The sequence below is a fragment of the Balaenoptera borealis genome, assembly GCF_965194805.1.
Source record: "Balaenoptera borealis genome assembly, chromosome: 13".
Classification (NCBI taxonomy): Eukaryota; Metazoa; Chordata; class Mammalia; order Artiodactyla; family Balaenopteridae; genus Balaenoptera; species Balaenoptera borealis.
The window spans coordinates 2,653,209-2,674,568 of NC_138870.1; the positions used below are offsets into that span (position 1 = coordinate 2,653,209).

The window sequence follows — 21,360 nt, forward strand, 5'->3', positions numbered from 1 at the left end:
CTCTGTGATCTACTTACAAATTCCTGGGCATAGGTTAACTTATTGAGTCCATAAACAGTTATGTGTTAATGAATAAAACTAAAGCTGATTCCAAAATATAATTAATAAATTGTTTTTATTGTATTATTATTTTAGATTTTATTCTAAGCAGCAAAATTCATACAAATACCTTCATAAAACAAGAATGAGTAGGCCTGTTCCATACGGGAAGCTACTGGAACTTCAGTTCCAACATGTAAAAAACTCAGAAGTCATCACTACTATTCTTACAAGAAAAAGTTGAAAAACAGAAAATCAACGACTTTTCTAGGACCTATCAGAGAACTGAGGTCACAGGAAAAATTACCCCTCCAACATCAAGAGACACTGGCAAACCCACAGAGCTGAAGCTGAGATCTGCTCACCTGGAGCAGAAGCTGTGAGCAGAAACACTGAAGTGGTAATTTTAAGGAACTGCTGGGGGCTGAGTGTGGACGTACAAGCAAGCGAGTGAGGAAAGTCCCAGGGCCGGCGGTTTTAGGGGGGCCCATACTTTCATGGGCTTTAATCCAGGAACCACACCAGGGTCTCACAGTGAAGAGCCAACAAAAATCCCCTTGTGGTTCTGGCTGCAGGAGGGGAAGAGTAACAATTGTGAAATATGCCCAAAGTGTACTCTATCCAAAGACAGACCCTCCGGAGTAAAAATTTTAACAGAGCTTTATCCTACCTGGGGAAAGGGCATTTCTCCCACTCTAGCCCCTGCTAGTAAAAAATAAGACTCATATATTTGACACAGATGTTGGAATTATCAGACAGGGAATTTAAAGTAACTATGATAAATAGCTAAAGGCACAGGACTTCCCTGGTGGTCCAGCGGTTAAGAATCCGCCTTCCAGTGCGGGGGACACGGGTTTGATCCCTGGTCAGAGAACTAAGATCCCACACGCCGCAGGGCAACTAAGCCCGTGCGCCACCACTACTGAGCCTCCATGCCTCAACTAGAGAGGCTGCATCCCACAAACGACAGAGCCCATGCGCTCTGGAGCCTGTGCGCCACAACTAGAGAGCCCGCGCATCACAATGAAGATCCCGCGTGCCACAACTAAGACCCAATGCAGACAAAAAAAAAATAAGTAAAATAAATAAATATTTTTAAAAAATAGTTAAAGGCGCTAAGGGGAAAAGGAGACAACACCCAAGAATAGAGGGGCAATGTAAGCAGAAAAATGGACACTCCAAGGAAGAATGAGAAGGAAATGCCACATATTAAAAACATGTAAGATCTTGCTTATAATGTGGAATCTGAAAAAGGTGAACTCATAAAAGCAGAGGGTAGAAGGGTGGTTGCCAGGGGCTGGGGGTGGGGGAAATGGGAAGATGTTGGTTAAAGTGTACAAACTTTCAGTTATAAGATGATTAAGTCCTGGGGATCTAACGTATAGGATATTGACTCTAGTTAACAATGTTGTGTTGCATACTTGAAATTTGCTAAGAGAATACATCTTAAAAAGTGTTCTCAACAACCTAAGTGTCCATCAGTGGATGAATGGATAAGAAAATGTGGTATGTACGTATGTATGTATGTATACACACACAGGAATATTACTCAGCCATAAAAAAGGGGGAAAGTCTTTTCATTTGCCACAATATGGATGGACCTTGAGAACATGCTAAGTGAGATAAGTCAGACAGAGTAGATAAATATCATTATGATTGTACTTATATATGGAATCTAAAACAAAAACAAAAAGACCAAGCTCATAGACAGAAAAGACCGGTAGCCTGCCAGAAGTGGGGAGTCAGAGGTGGGCGACATGGTTGAAGGTGACCAGAAGGTACACATTTCCAGTTACAAAACAGTAAGTCCTGGGGATGTGATGTACAGCATGGTGACTATAAATATGTGCTGCATATGTCAAAGTTGCTAAGAGAATAAATCTTAAAAGTTCTCATCACAAGAAAAAAAATTTATAACTATGTATATTGATGGATGTTCAATAGATTTACTGTGGTGATGATTTTGCAATAGATACAAATATTGAGTTGTTATGTTGTACACCAGAAACTAATAAAATGTTATATGTCAATTATACTACAATTTTTAAAAAGTGTTCTCACCACACACACGAAAAAAGGTAACTAAGGTTGATGAATGTGTTAATTAGCTTGACTGTGGTAACCATTTCACAATGCATACATAGATTAAAGCATCATGTTGTACACCTTAAATATATACAATTTTTGGCATTGAAAAAGCTGAGGAAAAAGAAAAGAATGAAAATGTATATTGCAAACTCTAGAGCAACCTATATTTAGGTTGGAGGAGGGCGTTGTGGGAGCAGTGTAATAGGAAAACATCACTAATTAATTAAAATGAAAAGTTACAGTTGTCTAAAATGAGAGAAGGGAAAATACGAAAAGTAAAATGGCAATTAGCAGAAAAACAAGTAATAAATCAGAGTAGGGGGAAGCCACCAAGTCCTCTACCCAAAGATAACTTTATTTTTTCTCACGAACCTAAACACAAAGTTTAAGAGATCATAAAAATGACCAGCTATAGAAGTATCATAACAGGGAGATTAAAAATAAATGAAGAGAAAATGTGGGATTGTCATAAATAGGCGAGTTTGGAATATTAGTGAATAACATTTATTACTCTTGACAGTTACTGCTCAGTTTCATAATCCTAAATACATCTAACAGTCTTACCTTCAATATTCCAGTATTAAATAGAAAATTACCACCACTTATTTAGTGAGGGGGAAAAACGTCCATTACCAAATCTGAATTAGTTAATCTCAAAAAAAGTATTTTCCTACTTATTCAAAAGTAACTTTAAGCTACTGGATTTTCTTCCTTTCCTTAGCTTAAGAATATGATTTCATTTCTGGCATACCCTAAATAACGATTCATCACGAGGTGTTCATGCTGAACACACCCAATATATGTCAAAAGAACACCACCAAGCCTCAAGACTAGGCTGGGCGCCCTTCTCATCAGGAATCACAGGAACTGGACCCAGTTAATCAGAGTTGGTGACTCAGAGATAATAAGTATGAAAGTGTTTTGAAAACCACAAACTGCCATATAAATATTAGAGAGGTGTAAATCAATGAAATGGATAGTAAATACCTGTACCAAATTCTAATATTCACCGGTATGGGTGACTACCACTGTTAAATTATCTCTTTCCAGGAAGCCTAATGCTAATAGAAGAAAAATATCAGATAATTGAGATTTTTACATTGTGGTCTTACATTTCATCTATAAAGGAGCTGCATATTTTAATCTTACTCTGAATTGCCAATTTTCTAAGAGTTTGGGGACTCTCAGGAGTAGAGTAAAATAGGATAAGAATGCCAAGAGAATTAATCAAGGTATAAATGGTATTTTGAATTTTAGGAGATTATTACTCCACTGGTAAGTTATTCCATATGGACACTATAGAGTTTTCTACTATGCTGTTATTTAAAGCAAAGCAAGAACAGTAATCAAGACAGTATGGGACTGGCACAAAAACAGAAATACAGATCAATGGAACAGGATAAAAAGCCCAGAGATAAACCCACTCACATATGGTCACCTTATTCTTGATAAAGGAGGCAAGAATATACAATGGAGAAAAGACAGCTTCTTCAATAAATGGTGCTGGGAAAACTGGACAGCTACATGTAAAAGAATGAAAGCAGAACACTCCCTAACACCGTACACAAAAATAGACTCAAAATGGGTTAAAGACCTAAATGTAAGGCCAGACACTATAAAACTCTTAGAGGAAAACAGAGGCAGAACACTCTATGACATAAATCACAGCAAGATCCTTTTTGACCCACCTCCTAGAGAAATGAAAATAAAAACAAAAATAAACAAATGGGACCTAGAAACTTAGAAGCTTTTGCACAGCAAAGGACACCATAAACAAGACGAAAAGACAACCCTCAGAATGGCAGAAAATATTTGCAAATGAAGCAATTGACAAAGGATTAATCTCCAAAATATACAAGCAGCTCATGCAGTTCAATATCAAAAAAACAAACAACCCAATCCAAAAATGGGCAGAAGACCTAAATAGACATTTCTCCAAAGAAGATATACAGATTGCCAACAAACACATGAAAGGATGCTCAACATCAATAATCATTAGAGAAATGCAAATCCAAACTACAATGAGGTATCACCTCACACCAGTCAGATGGCCATCATCAAAAAATCTACAAACAATAAATGCTAGAGAGGGTGTGAAGAAAAGGGAACCCTCTTGCACTGTTGGTGGGAATGTAAACTGATACAACCACTATGGAGAACAGTATGGAGGTTCCTTAAGAAACTATAAATAGAACTACCATACAACCCAGCAATCCCACTACTGGGCATATACCCTGAGAAAACCATAATTCAAAAAGAGTCATGTACCACAATGTTCATTACAGCTCTATTTACAATAGCCAGGACATGGAAGCAACCTAAGTGTCCATCAACAGATGAATGGATAAAGAAGATGTTGCACATATATACAATAGAATATTACTCAGCCATAAAAAGAAACGAAATTGAGTTATTTGTAGTGAGGTGGATGGACCTAGAGTCTGTCACACAGAGTGAAGTAAGTCAGAAAGAGAAAAACAAATACCGTATGCTAACACATATATGTGGAATCTAAAAAAAAAAAAAAAAGTTATGAAGAACCTAGGGGCAGGACAGGAATAAAGACACAGACGTAGAGAACGGACTTGAGGACATGGGGAGGGGGAAGGGTAAGCTGGGACGAAGGGAAAGAGTGGCGTGGACATATATACACTACCAAACGTAAAATAGATAGCTAGTGGGAAGCAGCCACATAACACAGGGAGATCAGCTCGGTGCTTTGTGACCACCTAGAGGGGTGGGATAGGGAGGGTGGGAGGGAGACGCAAGAGGGAGGAGATATGGGGATATATGTATATGTATAGCTGATTCACTTTGTTATAAAGCAGAAACTTAAAAAAAATAAATAAAGCAAAGCAAGAAATTGGAAAAGTTTTCTTTAACCTTTTTCAACTGCGAGTCCATCTTCAGACACTCTTCCTTCTTCTGCTCCAAAGCAATTTCTAGTGTCTTAAGCCGTGAGTCCTTTTTCAGTCCTGCGGAAGCCAGGGAAGAAGCATGCTCTTTCAGATCCAAGAGTGAAGCCTAAAAGAAGCAACATACATCTAGAATAAATACTACTTATTAACAAAATGGAGATTTAAATTCTTAAATTTATTTTCCTGGTGGTTTGTAGTTTCTTTCCATTAGCATATACTGACATATTTCCATTTCAAGAACATGAAATACAGAACAACAACATTAGCTCTGGCTTTCAAGTTCTAACTAAAACAGAATGAATTCCCAAGAAATAGCAACTGAATAGTGATTTAAAGAGCTCTACCAATACATATCCATTCCCACAAAATAAATGGAAGTAGATCAAGCTTTGTGAATGTAAGCAGTCAACCTTAGTAGCTACACTGACTTTTTTCTTCTCTTCTAATTTTGGAAGAAACATTCTATTAGAAACTTAAATTCCCATAAATTTTCCTAAAGATATTAGAAAGAAAACCCTGAGAATGTCCCTAAAGCTCATTATTATATGATCACAAGGCATTAGGCATTTCTGCTATTTAGGTGACATCGACAAGATTCTTCAAAAGTAAAATCAAAGTATATTAAGTCACCTAATTGGTCAACAATCATTTAAGATTTCTCTGCCAATGTTGAGGTGATTGTTAAGAGCTGATGTAAATAAACTGTCCTCCTTGTGCATATTCCGTTCGTCTATCAGCTTTCTCACCATTAGCACAATATTTCTCCAAATGTAACTGGAGAAATACTGTTATTTTAGGATCTGTAAAACGTCATTAACAAGTAAGAAGCCAATTCATAACAGTTGGAAGAGGTAAGACTTAGGAAATAAATGATTCAATCTACTATATCTCTGCAAAGCTTCCTGAAATAATCCCTGCTACAAGAAGATTCTTTAAATCTTCCAACAGACCCTTTTTTTATATGCATTATGTAAACACCAACAACATATACACACAATGCACTGGCTAAGCAAATCAAATAATTCCATTTTGGTGATCTTGACCTCTTTCTCTGAGAGGTCGCCTTGCAATAGGCTGACTTTTTCTTTCAGGTCTTTAAGATCTTTTTTGTAGTTATCAATTTCCTCCTGCTTTTCTCGCTCATCGCGGTCCCGCTGGTCCTTTAAGCGTTCGATTGTCCGCTCCTGGTAAGAGAGCACATCAATACATGAGAAAATTCCTTTCATACTTCTATCATATGACTGCAATTCAGCTTCTAGCTGATAAAATTTCACACTTCCATCCTCCATTCAAAAGACAGTGATAGGTCGTTAATAATTTACCTTTTAAAGAATTCAACCTTCCGACCTATCTTGCCCTAACATACATCTGGTTTTGTTCTTTTGATTCCCCTAGGTTTCTTTTCCTATAACCTTAATTAGTATTAGATGTCCCTAGAGTATTCTTTTGGAATAATCTCATTTATTCAAATCCCAAGCAACAAAAAACTTATACATATACCCTAAGGACAATAAGTAGCAAATATTTCTTTTCTATATATAATTCACAGGTTGCCTACAAAGCAATGGAAACAACTCACACAGCAAACAGGAGGAGGTTGGAGAGATTATGATTTGTTGAGCTTAAAGCATAAAGGAGGATAAAGAAAAGAGAAACCATTAAAACTTCTGTCAACAGATACTCAGGAAGTTTGAAAGTTGAAGCAATTTAATATATTTATGGGTATCATTTCTGAATATATTCGGGGATCAAGCCTTGATCCCTGGGCAGGAAGCCTGAAACATTCTGAGTCCAAGAGGCTTAAGGAACAGTAACCCTATCCCTTAAAGAAAAAAGAAGAAGAAGAAGAAGAAGAATCCAATTAAAATGCCCCACCAAGAGTCCTTAAACCTCCTCCAAGACATTAACACTTGTCATGTTGGGCCACTTCTTTATTTAGTCAACCATTCCTGAAAAAACTAGGTTTGCTCATGAAGGCAAAATGAAATGGCAAGGCCACGACTAGAAAAACAGCAAGTACACTGTATTAATAACTAAAACCCACGAATATATTAGATCCCGATGCGGCACAGTAAAAGAGAACTAATGTTGCCTCCCGATGGTCAGTGTCTGACATTCCCACATCACCGAATTCTAGCTGACCATACACATAAAAAGAAGATAGTAAACAGGGGGCACATGGCTGATTCTTTAGAAACGTCAGCCACTGCCCTCCAGGACGGAATCCATCCTGCCTAGCAACAGGTGCTTAAATTGGCAACAACAAAACGAATCTTCTTTCCCTTACACTGGGTACGTCAGCAACAGTACAGGCAGCTCTTTTCCCTTTTGCCAAAGCGACTTCTTCTGTCTCCTCTATCAAGTCTCATCACTAAAGTGACTTTCAGATTAATGAGAAAGCAGAAGAAATGTGTCTGTGAGGAGTCTGGGCCAGTCACCCACCTTCTCGGCAAGGGCCTCCTCCAAAGTAGTCAAGGCGGTGTCAGTGTTGGTGGTGTCAGCCTGCAAGGATTTGACTCGCTCCTTCAAGCTGCTCATCTGCTTTTCCTTATCTCTAAGTTGCTCTTGGAGATTTTCAATCTGAGTTGTGCACACACATTTAAGGGGGGGGAAAAAAAGGAAATTAAGAGAAATACAAACAATCACAATAAAAATCATTTTAAGTTGGAAACAGGTAGATCAGGGTTGTCAGTGTGTGCTCTGTAGAAGTAATTTAACCCTAAGGGTCTTAGAACTTCATGCAAAGCTTTAAACTGAGAACTTATAGCCCGAAGAGAGAAAAGACATACACATGGGTATGGTCATACATGCAGAGTCATAAATCTTTATAAAGAAATAAGGAAAGTAGCTAGGGAGAAAAGACCCAACATATAGGGATGGGGATAAAGGGAAGACCTACAGAGAGGAACGCCATGAGAAACTGGATTACTTCCAAAGCAACAGTGTAAATGCCCAGAGAGATTCCTTTAAAAAGTGCTGAGGGAGGACAGCAAATTGAACAGCTGGATGCTAAGAAAAACAAATCAGCTGTAAAAAAAGGAAAAACTGTTCTTAAATGCTAGTGTTCAAGTTAGGTTTTTATATCATCTTTTATTTCAACAGCAAGCATTTTCAATGAAATTTTTTATTACAGTTATTCATTCCTTCATATACACTAGTATGCATTCATTTACTCAAAAAACTATTGGTGAAGTCTCTATTATATGCCAGGCACAAGTGACACAAAGAAAAATGAACAGACCCATTTTCATTATAAGATGGGAAGGGGACTTTATGTAGCCGAATCCAAGCTATGGATGGGCTTCCGTGCCATCCTAACGAGCACACATTTTACTCTAGACAGATGGGAACTATTAGGGACTTTTAAGCAAAGAAACAGTCCGGTCAGTTCTGTATTTCAGACTGATAATTCTGATAGCTGTGGAGAAGATATTCAATATCTAAGGGGAGTTACGTAGAGACATGAAAACAGCTAGGAGATCGTATCAATTCAGGTAAGAGAGTTTGGAAACTAAATGAGCTAAGAGAGATGGAAAACAGGGGATGGATTTGTGAAATAGTGTGGAAACAGCATATTATCACTAGGGAGACTCCCGTACACACAATGAAAAATAGTAAGCAAAAATATGGAGGAACTGTAGAGAGATATTCTTAATAAGCAAAAGGAAAATAAGTAAGACAACTATTCTAAAACTCACAAACTTCATTCTTTCATTCAGCTACGTGCCAGGCAGTTTTCTAGGTGTTGAGGATATAGAATTAATCCAAACAGACAAAAATCCCTACCCTCAAAGAGCTTAATCCTAATACAGTAGACAAGGAATGAATGAATGAAATGAACATAGTATGTAGGATGGTGATAAGTCCTACAGAGAAAAATGAAGCAGGAGAATATAATATCATCATCTACTCTTGAACTAGCTGGTTTATTTCACATGGCTTTCAAAAAGCAACATAAATGTTATCTGCTTTGGGACGACTTTCTTGCTCTTACCCCCATGACAATAAGATGACCACAGTCTGTATGCCATCACACATGAACAAAGTATTGATCTACATACATACATATACATATCCCCCATTCTTTTCTCTATCTATACATTTATCTCCATTCTTCCATCTATCTATACATTATAACACGAATCTCCAACCATATTGTTATTACTCATTCTATACACATCTCCACAAATAGACTGGATCTTACTCCTCTACCCCAGCTTTGTATCTTCATATCTGGCACACATCAGGTCTATAATAAATACTGGTTCATTAGTCAGTAAATAATACATAAGCTTGGACTTTTATAAACTGTATTTAGGCATACACATAAACTTCTGCCAAGAAAAGAACTACAAAAGAACCTAAATCCAACCTTCAAATAATTCTTGCATCAATCAATTTAATATAAGCTCTTTAAGGGTCTGCTTCATTCCAAGCAGACCCTTCCAAGGGGAAGAAAAAAAGGTCCCTCTCTACAGTCCCTGAGAATTCCACAGCAGAACAAATAAGCTAAGCAAAAAGATTCAGCGAACTCAGAATAGGGAACCATGAGTACTGTTAGGCTTGGATTTTCACTCTTTAACAAAGGAAGAATCCTACAGGTGAATCATTGAAACTGGCTCCAGTCTTTTCCATGCCAATAAAGTCCAAAGCATACTGTGAGAGAAAAGACTATCACATATGAAAAGCATTAGTTTCCTTTAGTTTAATCAGACACTCCTATTGGAATCTCATATGGATCAATACTCAGGTAAATTCACAACCACTAAAGAGATTTTGCCACTTAAGAATCTAGTGCTCCACAACCTACAGGAGGCAATGCCCTGGTGTTTACATATTTAACCAGCTGTGTGGGTCATCCTAGTTGCTGACATATAAACCTTACACACACACAAAAGATATGATCATTCTGTTGATTAGACTTTTTTACCAAGAAAGAGCAGTACCACCACCTTTTTTTAAAAATAAAACTTCATAGAACCAACCAAGTTTTACATACAAGAAAACAGAGATTTGTTTTATGAGCCCACCTAATATACAAACAGCCCTTACATGCATAATAAGGATTATACCCTTCTTTCTCCTCCATCATCAGCATCTAAGAAATAATTAAGACGTTAACTGTTAACAATTCCACTTGTATAATTTGTATGTAGTCCAACTATTAAAGGGATCCATTATTCTTTGCCAGCAAAAACAAAAATAAACAAACAAACCAACAAACAAAAAGACTTTTCCTGATATACTCAGGTGCAGAAGCTGCTAAACCAGGTAAAATCCCCATTAACAAGTTCTCCCTTAGCTACTTTCTTATCCAATTAGCCAGCTGTCTAAACTGTTGAGTTGGAGCGGAGGAAGAGGATGGCTATTCCTGGAGAGCAGAAATAGCCATTCCACGGTGAAGAAAGGGCAGCGCTCACTAGAGCTGTCTCCTTTGGGCAAGCTGCTATTGGCAAGGAAGACTTGCAGTAGATGCAGATATGTGCAAACCAGCTGCAAGAGCATTAACCCAAAAGAGGCTCTGTGTGGTGTGTGGGAGGATGGGTGTGTACAAAGCACTTTCCGTTTACCCAGCATCATGATGGACAGCAGCTGAATCCTACTGAAAACTCCTTTTATATATCCTCACTTTGGTTGTGACTCAAAATCGTGATTTTGTGATCAAGGCTCTCTGGGTTCAGACATTGCTAACCAAGGGGTGTATGAATGCTATCATATTAATCTTGCCATTATTCTCTTCTTTTAACTAATCCAATATAGAGGCTCTGAAAACTGTTCACCCTAATAGTCCCATATCACACCATTTCAGTATTTACTATGCAATTTCTATAAAATATATAGTGGAAATCCCATTCTATACCAAGTTCAATTATCCACAGGATCTAAAATATACTATTTACAAAAGCTTTGACTATAACAGCTAAGAGAAAAACTGGATCAGTTATGCACATACTCGACTATTAATGGTAAAGATGACTGTTTCAGAATCATGCTAAGTGGAAAAATACTCCTTTAAATATGCTCAGAATATCTACCCAAGAAAAAGAGGAAAACTTTCCATTTTGTAGAAACAGAAACCACAGAATCCCTAAAATGGCAATATGATAAAAACAACAAAAAATTACTCGTGATGGGGGTGGTGGAGGTGGCGGCAGTGGTGACAAGAGGGACCACTAACACAGAGAGTGCGGTATGTGTCAGGCACTGTTTTCAGAAATCTATGTATAACAACTATTGAAGCTCCACCACAAGACTATAATTATTAGGCAATCTAGCTCCAGAATTCTACTCTTAATCACTGTGCTATAAATAATATGTTCTATGATGGGGGGGGGGGGGAAGAAGAATCACACAAAGATGTCTCAAGCATCTTTCCATAAATGATTCCTTGTTATTAAGTAGTGTTTATCAATGAACACAATGTTATTACCACGGTCACATATGAAAATATTCTCCCCTACAGAAGCAAAGAAGGAAGGGTGGAGGTACCAAACCACTGCCAATGCAGAAGAGCATCTTCCATGTACTTCCGTGTATAGTCAAACATAACACACTAAAGCTGGTGGGCAGAACCAAAGGTACTCGATATCAGGATCAATATCATGATAGTATTAAGACAGTCTGTTTAGCCTTTCAAGGGGTAGAAGGAGGCTAGTTTATTTACACACACAGACTAAGGAGCACTTAACAATAGCTAAAAAAGCTTTTCTTCTTTTACTTTAATAACTTATACTTAATAATATTGAAAATTAATAAAAAATTGTTGCAGAAAATAATGTATTTTATAATTCTATGGGCTCTTCGTACTTTATGCATAACCGATCTGTATTAAGAAGAAATCATTAAGCAGCTATTAACATGTATTCAATTTCTGCATGAGTAAAACTGTGTAGAGATCGAAGGAATTGGTGTTTATTCTATATTATCTGTGTCCCTGGTGATAAATAGGGAGGGGAAGGGTCAATCAGGTTTATACATACAGCCTAAAATCATAGAGAAGAACTAAGAGTGAAGAATTCAAGAAGGAAACACTTCTTAAATAACTATTTAGAGAAGGAAGGCATTTTCCTTAAAATGACCTCTCTAATTAGAGTGTAACTCTGTTAACTGGGCTAGAAAGAAAATAGAAATAATTATTATATGATATAGAGCCTTTCTTCTCCTCGTACAATTTTTATTTTACAAAGAGAGAAAAACCGATGAAAGAGGAGGAAGACTAATGCAGAATGCATGCTGCACGTGAATCCATCAAATCTGCACACCAGCTCCACACTGGCACAGATTGCTTAACATCTTTTGTTTTGGTTTTTATCAGCATTGCCAGTTGTCAGAAACTATCATGGTTCAACGTGGGTGATTTATTCCTAGTCAAGTGGAACTGATTGCTCTGCTGCTGCAGCCCTAATCACTGAGCAAACGTAGAAGGGACTTCCTACAGGATGTGGTTCTAAGGACAAGAAATCCCAGAATACTCCTTGCAGTCACCTAGCTACCTGGAACATCATTTAAAGGAAAGAATTTTTTTGATGATGCCTCCACACTTGTTCCAAGCAGCCATCAGCGTCAAATGTATTGTGGAAAGCAAGTTACTCAGAAAGGCTCTGACCTTTACCTTCTTGGTTAATAATACCTCTCAGTATCAGTGGTAAAAGTACAGTCTGGATGAACCGGTCATAATCAGCTGGCAAAAGAGATCTACAGTAATCAATGGAATCTAAAAAGGAAAAATTCACTAAGTCCCCTGATCTAGGCAATTGTTTGTCTACCATCCTGCAGGCCTGTGAAATGTACTAACAAGGCACAACTATACTTTACCAAAATGATCAGGGTTTGCCCAGACTGTACTGGCCTCTAAATTTTACTTGTCCAGTTATGTGTTTCCAACGATTAGAGGATACAAGAGCAACAAAGTCATGTGGAACTCTAAGCAGTGTTTTAAACACAGTTTAGGTTGTTAAGACTCCCATATCTATATTCTCAATTACTGTTTAGGGTCTTTAATAAGCCCAGCAAAGATTCTGGCTGACAACCAATTATTTCTTTGGTTGAGTTTCCCTCCCAATTGTGCTATTCTCTCATCATATAAGTAATGGACGGATTACGGTGATGAATAAATAGCTAGCTATGACCCACTGGGCAAGTTACTTGTTCTTTCTAATTACCTACCTACAAGACAAAGACCACTAATATTCCTTTCAATTCTAAAATACAACTGTATTCTTATGATGGGAAAGACGAGAACATTTAAAAAATAATAAACTGCAGCAGAGTACTACTGTATTTTATCTTAAAAACTGTTCAAATTGAACTATACAGGAAGTATAGGTATGACCTTTAGGAAAATACAGAGTCCATTGCTCCGGTTAGATTTTATTAATTGCTGGGAGGGAAAGTAAGTTCCTTGATAGACTTGCTCATGGTACAGATAATGGAACTAGGGACCTCTTGAATTAAAATAACTGGATAATATGAAGCAAAAGCTGGTGAGACCAAAGGTCACACTGCTAGTCAAGATCTGCTTGGTAGACAATTAAGGAAATGGCTCAAATACTTCTTTTTATATCTGGCAGGCATATATAAAAACTTGACGGATATTCATATGCTAAAATTGCTCAAAAAAAAAAAAAGAGGACCCATAAATCCATGGTGGCTATCCTTGTGAAGCAGCGGCAATGATGAGACTGTACCTAGGACCTCAATTCACACCTATACGAATGGCATCCCTTGAAGCTGTACGATAACAATAGATAGAACACTCATAGATCTAATAGTTCACTACATTTTAGTGATGAAAGAACTCAGTATTTTTAAGTAACTAATTAAAGCAGACACACTAGGCTTAGTTTCTGCCCATCCCCCCACAAAGAACCACTATTCTTTGTATTACTTATTACCAATAACAAAGTCGGGAAAAATCAAGTACATAACAATAGAAGCCTAGCTAAATTAAATATGCTCTATCAACCATTACAGTTCATATACTTGATGATTAATTAAGGATATGCAAACTTCTTTATTATATAATATTACATGAAAAAGAAAAGTTATAAAAATGTACAATATTATCCCAATTTGAAGGAAAAGTTTATTTTTACATAGAATTTTCCTTGTTATACCTTTTCTACATTTTTCAAATATTCAGAATGGACATACATCATTTCAATGATAATGACAAAAGCAATAATTTTCTAACTCTTATCTGAGAAATCTTAGGATTTACAAGAAATATGATTAGGATCATGATAAGAGAGATTCTCCTAACATATGCACTTACCAACATGGGAAATCTCTAGGGGTTTCTGTGGGACATGTGAGCATTTCTATTTAACCCACACCTTCCACAGGTTCATACTGTGGGACCAAACCAAGCTGTCAGAGACTTGGGGGGTTTTCCGCAATGCCAAAGGAAGACTGAGAGATAACAAATGAATCCAGAGAAACCAAGACTTTCAAAACCTATTTGAAATATAAGTTCCCAAGGAAACAGCAGTAGGATGCTTCACATATTTTAAGTCTAAATTCAAGTTCATCTCACTCAATTTTTATTTTAGCCAGGCCTACTTTTATGGCCTGAAGTAAGCTAACTTGTACTAAAAGTCAATCCTAGTGTGACAAGGCTGGGTTTCCCAAGAAGCAGACCTTGAGACAGATTTTACTGTTCAAGAAATTAGAGGGTGCTCTTGGGATCAATACCAGTGGAAAGGAAGTTGGGGGGGGGGGGAGCATGATGGTGCAGAGGGAGAAATTAGGCTGCCATGAAGTCCCAAAGGATTCAGACAACCCCATGGGGAGCTCTGAATCTGCGATGACCTTTCAGAGTTGCCCCAAGTCAGGGCAATGGATTCAAGCCCTTGTACCCTACAAGGATCAATCATTGGATACCAATGGGAAGGGATGTGGCCTTGTACAAGGTAGGTCTCTTTAGCCAACGCAATCTCCATAGGGGATACTTAAAGCACCTGGGGGAATACACCCTTCAACCCTCAGGGGGGTCTGGGTCACTCATCACAGCATCCATTATACCCAGCAGCTATGTATGCTCTTTCTAGTTAAATAATATTTAACATGAAATTGTAATTGCCCTCAATTTATGCTGTATTTGAACCATATACATAATTTTATGGCTTTGTAAAACCTAGAGACCCTTGTATCCCCACTTGATTGTTTCACCAATGGTGGGCATTTTGAAGCAGGAGTTCAGGGATGGCCTTTAAGGTGTGTCTGACATCCCAGTCCACACAAATGAGCCATGAGCATTTTTACATGAAGAGCACCCACAGCTTTCATCAGATTGTCAAAAGGGTAGGAGAAAAGTTAAAAATCATTAATTAGTGGCATGCTTTTCAAATACCCACAATATTTTCTAAAACGAATAGCCACTTCACTTAAAATTGCTTGCTTAGCTGTTTTACAAAGATACTGTGTTACCAAATTTGCTGTGTAAGAGTTTGGCCTGGTTGGGATGCAGGGAGAACAGATCCAAACAACAGTTCCTCACCTATATGCAACGGAAGCCCAAGAATCTTATTAAATTTAGTAAATTCTCCTTGGTCAACTTGAATGATTTTTCTAATCTGAAAAACCCCTGTAGGAAAAAAAAAGTGTTAGGAGAAAAAAGTAAGGAGGTCTGGCAATTACAGGAAGATAAAACAGATAAAGGACAAAATACATGTCTGATGCTGGAAGCTATTTTCTGGTGAGGGTGTACATATCGGTATGGCAGAGAGAAGGAAGAGCACAAAAAGCTACTTCATCAAAGTTTGATTTAATAATTTCTTCAGGAGGTTAATTATTTCAACTTCTCAACTAGAGTTGACAGGCACCTAGGCGTCTATCCAAACAGGCATTCCCACAGGTGAGAATGCAATGCAAGTTAATTCATGCCAAATTATAAGCAGTTTTAAGCAGAAGAAAATATTAACTGTGCTTCAAAACTTTGATCAAGCATTTTTTTTCCAAATCCTTTGCCTCTTTCTAGATACTTATCTATGTAATATTTATACTCTGACAAGTTCCTGCTACAAGGTCTCCTGAGAGACTACTAAGAACAACCTTTGTCCCAAAAGGAATCTGACCCTTCCATATTGACTTGTTAATTACCATTTTTCAAGTTTAAAATATGTTTTCAGTCAAAACAGAAGTCAGGGCACTCCAAACTAGAGCTTGCAAGACTCTGAGACTATTAATATGGCATACGATCAATAGAAAATGGACACATTACATAAATCCTCAAATTATTCACGAAGCTACTTAAAAGTCCAAAGAAATGATGTTTTAATAAGAGTCAAAATTAATTCTGTGTTGTACAAAGCATTACACTATAAGCCTTTGAATGCTTCTTGTTTATATTATACCCTAGCACTTGAAAATAAAGCATTTATCCAAAGACTATGTTCTCTCAGGTCCATTCCTATTGCCTCCATGATAATGGTGGTAGAACAAGTTTCTACCTCTCTCCAGATGAAAAATACAAGGCTCTTTAAAAACACATCCACTCTTATCCTAGGAATGCAAGATTGATTCACCATACAAAAATCAATCAATATAATGTACCATATTAATAAAGAACAGAAACTACATGATCATCCCAATAACTACAGAAAAAGCATTTGACAAAATCCAACACCTCTTCATGATAAAAAACACTCAATAAACTAGGAATAGAAGGGAACTTCCTCAACTGGATAAAAGGCATCTGTAAAAAACCCAGTTAACATCATACTTAAGGTGAAAAATGAAAACCTTTCCCCTAAGATAAAGAAAAAGACAAGGATGTCCACTCTCACCACCTCTATTCATCATTATACTGGACAATTAGGGAAGGGCAATTAGGGAAGAAAAAGAAATAAAAGGCAGCCACATTGGAAAGAAAAGGTACAGCTACCTCTATTTGCAGATGGCTTTATCTTATACGTAGAAAATACTAAAGAATCCACTAAAACACCATTAAAGATAATAAACCAATTTAGCCAAGTTTCAAAACCCAAGACCAATAAACAAAAATCACTTGTATGTCTTTACACTAAAAATAAATAATCTAAAAATGAAGTAAAGAAAATTCCACTGGGGCTTCCCTGGTGGCACAGTGGTTGAGAATCTGCCTGCCAATGCAGGGGACACGGGTTCGAGCCCTGGTCTGGGAAGATCCCACATGCCGTGGAGCGACTAAGCCCGTGAGCCACAATTACTGAGCCTGCGCGTCTGGAGCCTGTGCTCTGCAACAAGAGAGGCCATGATAGTGAGAGGCCCGCGCACCGCAATGAAGAGTGGCCCCCACTCGCCGCAACTAGAGAAAGCCCTCACACAGGAACGAAGACCCAACACAGCAATAAATAAATAAATAAATAAATAAATAAATAAATAAATAAATAAATAAATAAATAAATAAAAATTAAAAATAAAAAAAAGAAAATTCCATTTACAGTAGCATCAAATAAAATAAAATATTTAGGAATAAATTTAAAGAAGTGCAAGGCTTGCAAACTGAAAACTACAAAACATCAATGAAAGAAACTAAAAACAACCTAAATAAGTTAAAAGACATCCTGTGTTGATCAACTGAAAGACCTAATGTTGGGGGGAGGGGGTTACTTCTTTTTTTGGACTCCCAAAAGCCAAAACGATCTTGAAAAGGAACAAAGGTAGAGGATTCACAGTGTCCAATATCAAAACCTACTACAAAGCTACAGTAACCAAGACAGTGTGATGTGGGAAACAAACAGACATATAAATTGATGGAACAGAACTTAAAAGTTAAGAAATGAACATGTGTGTCTATGTACAACTGATTTTTAGCAATGGTCCCAAGACCATTCAGTGGAAAAAGAACAGTCTTTTCAACAAATGGTGCTGGGACAAATGGATATCCACATGCAAAATAATGAAGTTGGATCCCTACCTTACACCACATACAAAAATTAACTAGGAATGGACCAAAGACCTAAATGTAAAAGCTAAAACTATAAAACTCTTAGAAGAAAACACAGGAGGAAATCTTTGTGACCTTCAATTAGGCAATGGTTTCTTAGATATGATGTCAAAAACATAAGCAACTAAGGAAAAAACAGATAAATTGGACTTCATCAAATTTAAAACTTTTGTGCATCAAAGGATGCTATCAAGACAGTGAAGAGATAACCCAGAGAATGGGAGAAATATGTGCAAATCACTTATCTGATATGGATGGACTCTCCCGAATAAAGACTTTCTAGAACTCAATAAAAAGACAAATAACTCAATTTAAAAATGGGCAAAGGATCTGAATAGACATTTCTCCAAGGGAGATACACAGATGGCCAGCAATTACATGAAAAGACATTCAACATCATTAGTCGTTATGGAAATAGAAGTCAAAACCACAACAACATACCACTGCACACTCAGTAGAATGGCTATTTGAAAAAGAAAAATAACTAGTGTTGGCAGAAATGTAAAATGGTTCAGCCGCTTTAGAAACAGTTTGACAGTTCCTCAAAAAGTTACAGGTAAAGTTAACATCAATTCCATCCCAAGATATAAACTCAAAAGAAATGAAAAACATATGTTCATACAAAAACTTGTACATAGATGTAACATAATCATTATTCAAGTGGAAACCACCCAAACGTCCAGAAACTGATGGATGGATTAAAAAAAATGTGCTATATTCATTACAATGGAATATTATTCAGCCGTAAAAAGGAATAAAGTACTGACACTTGCTACAACATAATGAATCTTGAAAACATTAAGTTAAAGAAGCAAGACATAAAAAGCTACATATTATATGATTACATTTATATGAAATGTCTAGAATAGGCAAATTGATAAAGACAAAAAGTAGGCAGTGGATGCAGAGTATAGGGGTTGTGACAGGTATGGGTTTCTTTTTAGGGTCATGAAAATGTTCTGGAACTGGACAAAAGTGATGGTTGCACAACCTTGTAAGTATACCAAAAACAACTGAATTATATAGTTTAAATTAGTAAAGTTTATGGTATGTGAATTATATCTCAATTAGGGAGGAAAAAAAAGCATCAGTCCAATTAACCCCATGGTGCTAGCTTTAAAAGTCAAGGTTCCCCCTCCCCCCCTCCACCCAGGGGTTTTTACAACCAAAAAATGTTTCCAGACCTTGTACAATGCCCCTTCGGAGACAAAACTGCCCCTCCCTTCCCAATTAAGAAACACTGATATAAATGGAATGAAATTATAATCTATTAATTTGAAGCGTCAATCTTTAAAAAGCATAGTTTCTGTGACAGAATAAGAAAACAGAAAAAAAAAAAAGTCAAGGTTCCCAATATCCATCAACGAAGCGTGAAACTACTCTCTCTAGTAGTGAGATTTATCTGGCGTTATTCCCCAAATAACACAAATACAAATAACAGTTTAGTCAAGTTTCTCTGTTCTTAATGGACTTAAAAATTCTCTTGCAATCACTGTGTCATCCATACACATACTCAGTCTGACACGCTTCTAGATGGTGTCTCTTCCATGTTAGATCACTCATACACAAAAGTTTTCATCTAGATGGTTGTGCTGCTCACCTATGACGATCTCCAAATTAAATACGTAGCATTAATTCACCTTCTGCTGTCAGCCTGCCCTTTCCACACACCTTAGTCCTCTGTATCCTTCTCCTATCAATTATTTTCATACCCAGTGATAATGCCTCAATTGGGTAAAACAATTTAAAACTGTTTAGAATTCCTTCTGGTTTGAAGTGACTTCTGTTGACAGCAATGGATGATAGTAGAAGTCCTATGAATAAGAGATTAAAACACTGAGCAGAACATGGAAATATACAAAAAAGTCATACGACAACAGAAAAGAAAGTGAGAGCTTTGTTACCATACCACACAAACAAAATCTCGCCCTCATGTTCTCAATCCTTTATCCAACATTTTTATTCAACTGGAGCAGATATTTTGCACAGACGGCTGCAACAATGTCTCCGACTTTACGGCTCTTCAGTAAGTGGCTTTGCCACTCCTCCAGTAAGATGTGGAGTATTTTCCTTGACGCCCCCGCCACCAAATCAAGTTAGGTCCTGTGACTACTGTGACCAAAAGAGTACAGACAAAAGGAATCCCCTGCTGCTTCCAAACCAACTCCTAACGTAACCCTTAACTGGCCACGGAGCCACAGAGCCAGAGGCCAAGGAATACCCAGGCAGGAGGTACGCAAATGAAGAAACCATCCTGGTAGTGGGTCACCCAGCTGCAGACACCCCCAGCTGTCACCAAACAAATCAGGGACAAACTACGGAAGAGAGCCCTTCCTGAATTCCTGATTCACAAATAAAATGACTGTTTACTCCACTAAGCTTCAGCGATAGCTTATTATGCAGCGAGAGGTTTTCCTCCCCCTGTCTATCTTTACAATGCTATTGCTCTTTCTGTTTTAATCACTGATATCGAAAGTGTATTGTTTCTAGATAATCAGAAGATAGGGATGAGGCATGTTGTGTTTTCTTTTATTGTTTTTATTTTTTGGAGAGGGGTGTTCTGGAAGAGGAGGGATGGTGAGGAGGAACATATCATAATGAAAAGATATTTTGTAACAAAGTAAACTAAGATCCTTTCTTTTTTAGGGAATAATTCTTCAATCATTGTAAGATGTCACTTGTATAATGCCAGCATCATTTAAAAACAGTTATCTACTGACAAATGGAAGTTAAATCAGACTTTGCAAGTTCAACTATCTACCCTCCTTAAGGTTTACTTGAAAAAGTGAGGGGAGAAAAGTTATATGAAGCAAAGTAAATCCATATGGAGCATATTCCCCAGCAGAAAAGTTATCATCAATCAGACTTCATTTACTATGCATTGTTTTTTCAATAAAATATTTCTAGAATTTAGCTATACATATTTTCCACTGAGGAAAAAATTTTTTAATTAAACTGAGTTCTATTAAAAAATAATAAAGAAAGAAAGAAAAGGGAAAATTCTAATGCCTAAGTATATTAAGTTTCCAACTTAAAATCCAATTAGGGCCTGACCTGCTCTTCTTTCAACTTAGCTTCATTAACAGCTGGCTTGTGATTTAAAAATAATATTTAGAAAACATTACAATTAATCCTTATTAAAAATAAAAGCACAATTTTTAAAATATTAATTTTCTCAGAATAAATTAGTAAATATTGTTTTCAATGATAAAATATATTCTTTCCATTTTATGATATGGAAAAAGTGAAGAAACTAACATGTCCTTAAGTCAAGACTCCACAGCAAACAAATAGAGTATATAAAGAACCTATTCTTTCTGACTTCCTACCGAAAACAAAATAACAGGAGACTTAAAGAACCAATCTAGGACCACAAAAAGGGAAAAC

General features: G+C 37.0%; 1 protein-coding gene and 1 long non-coding RNA gene across 22 annotated transcripts in view; one reads left to right on the forward strand and one right to left on the reverse strand.

Moving 5' to 3' along the window:
* ERC1 (ELKS/RAB6-interacting/CAST family member 1) overlaps positions 1–21,360 on the reverse strand; it is a 417,262-nt gene that overhangs the window by 263,449 nt on the left and 132,453 nt on the right. For 20 of the 21 annotated variants that reach the window (XR_014233070.1, XM_082349076.1, XM_082349081.1 and 17 more), the window contains 3 exons: positions 7,488–7,625; positions 6,089–6,229; positions 5,011–5,151 (listed from right to left, as the gene is read on the reverse strand). Coding sequence is in view for 20 of the 21 variants with exons in the window: in XM_082349076.1 (XP_082205202.1) it covers positions 5,011–5,151; positions 6,089–6,229; positions 7,488–7,625 (420 nt within the window). In the remaining variant the exon portion in view is untranslated. The remainder of the gene's footprint in view (positions 1–5,010; positions 5,152–6,088; positions 6,230–7,487; positions 7,626–21,360) is intronic. The other variant, XM_082349068.1, reaches the window with a different exon arrangement.
* Positions 1–21,360, forward strand: part of LOC309608715 — a 117,167-nt gene that overhangs the window by 35,636 nt on the left and 60,171 nt on the right. The gene's annotated exons all lie outside the window — the stretch shown is intronic.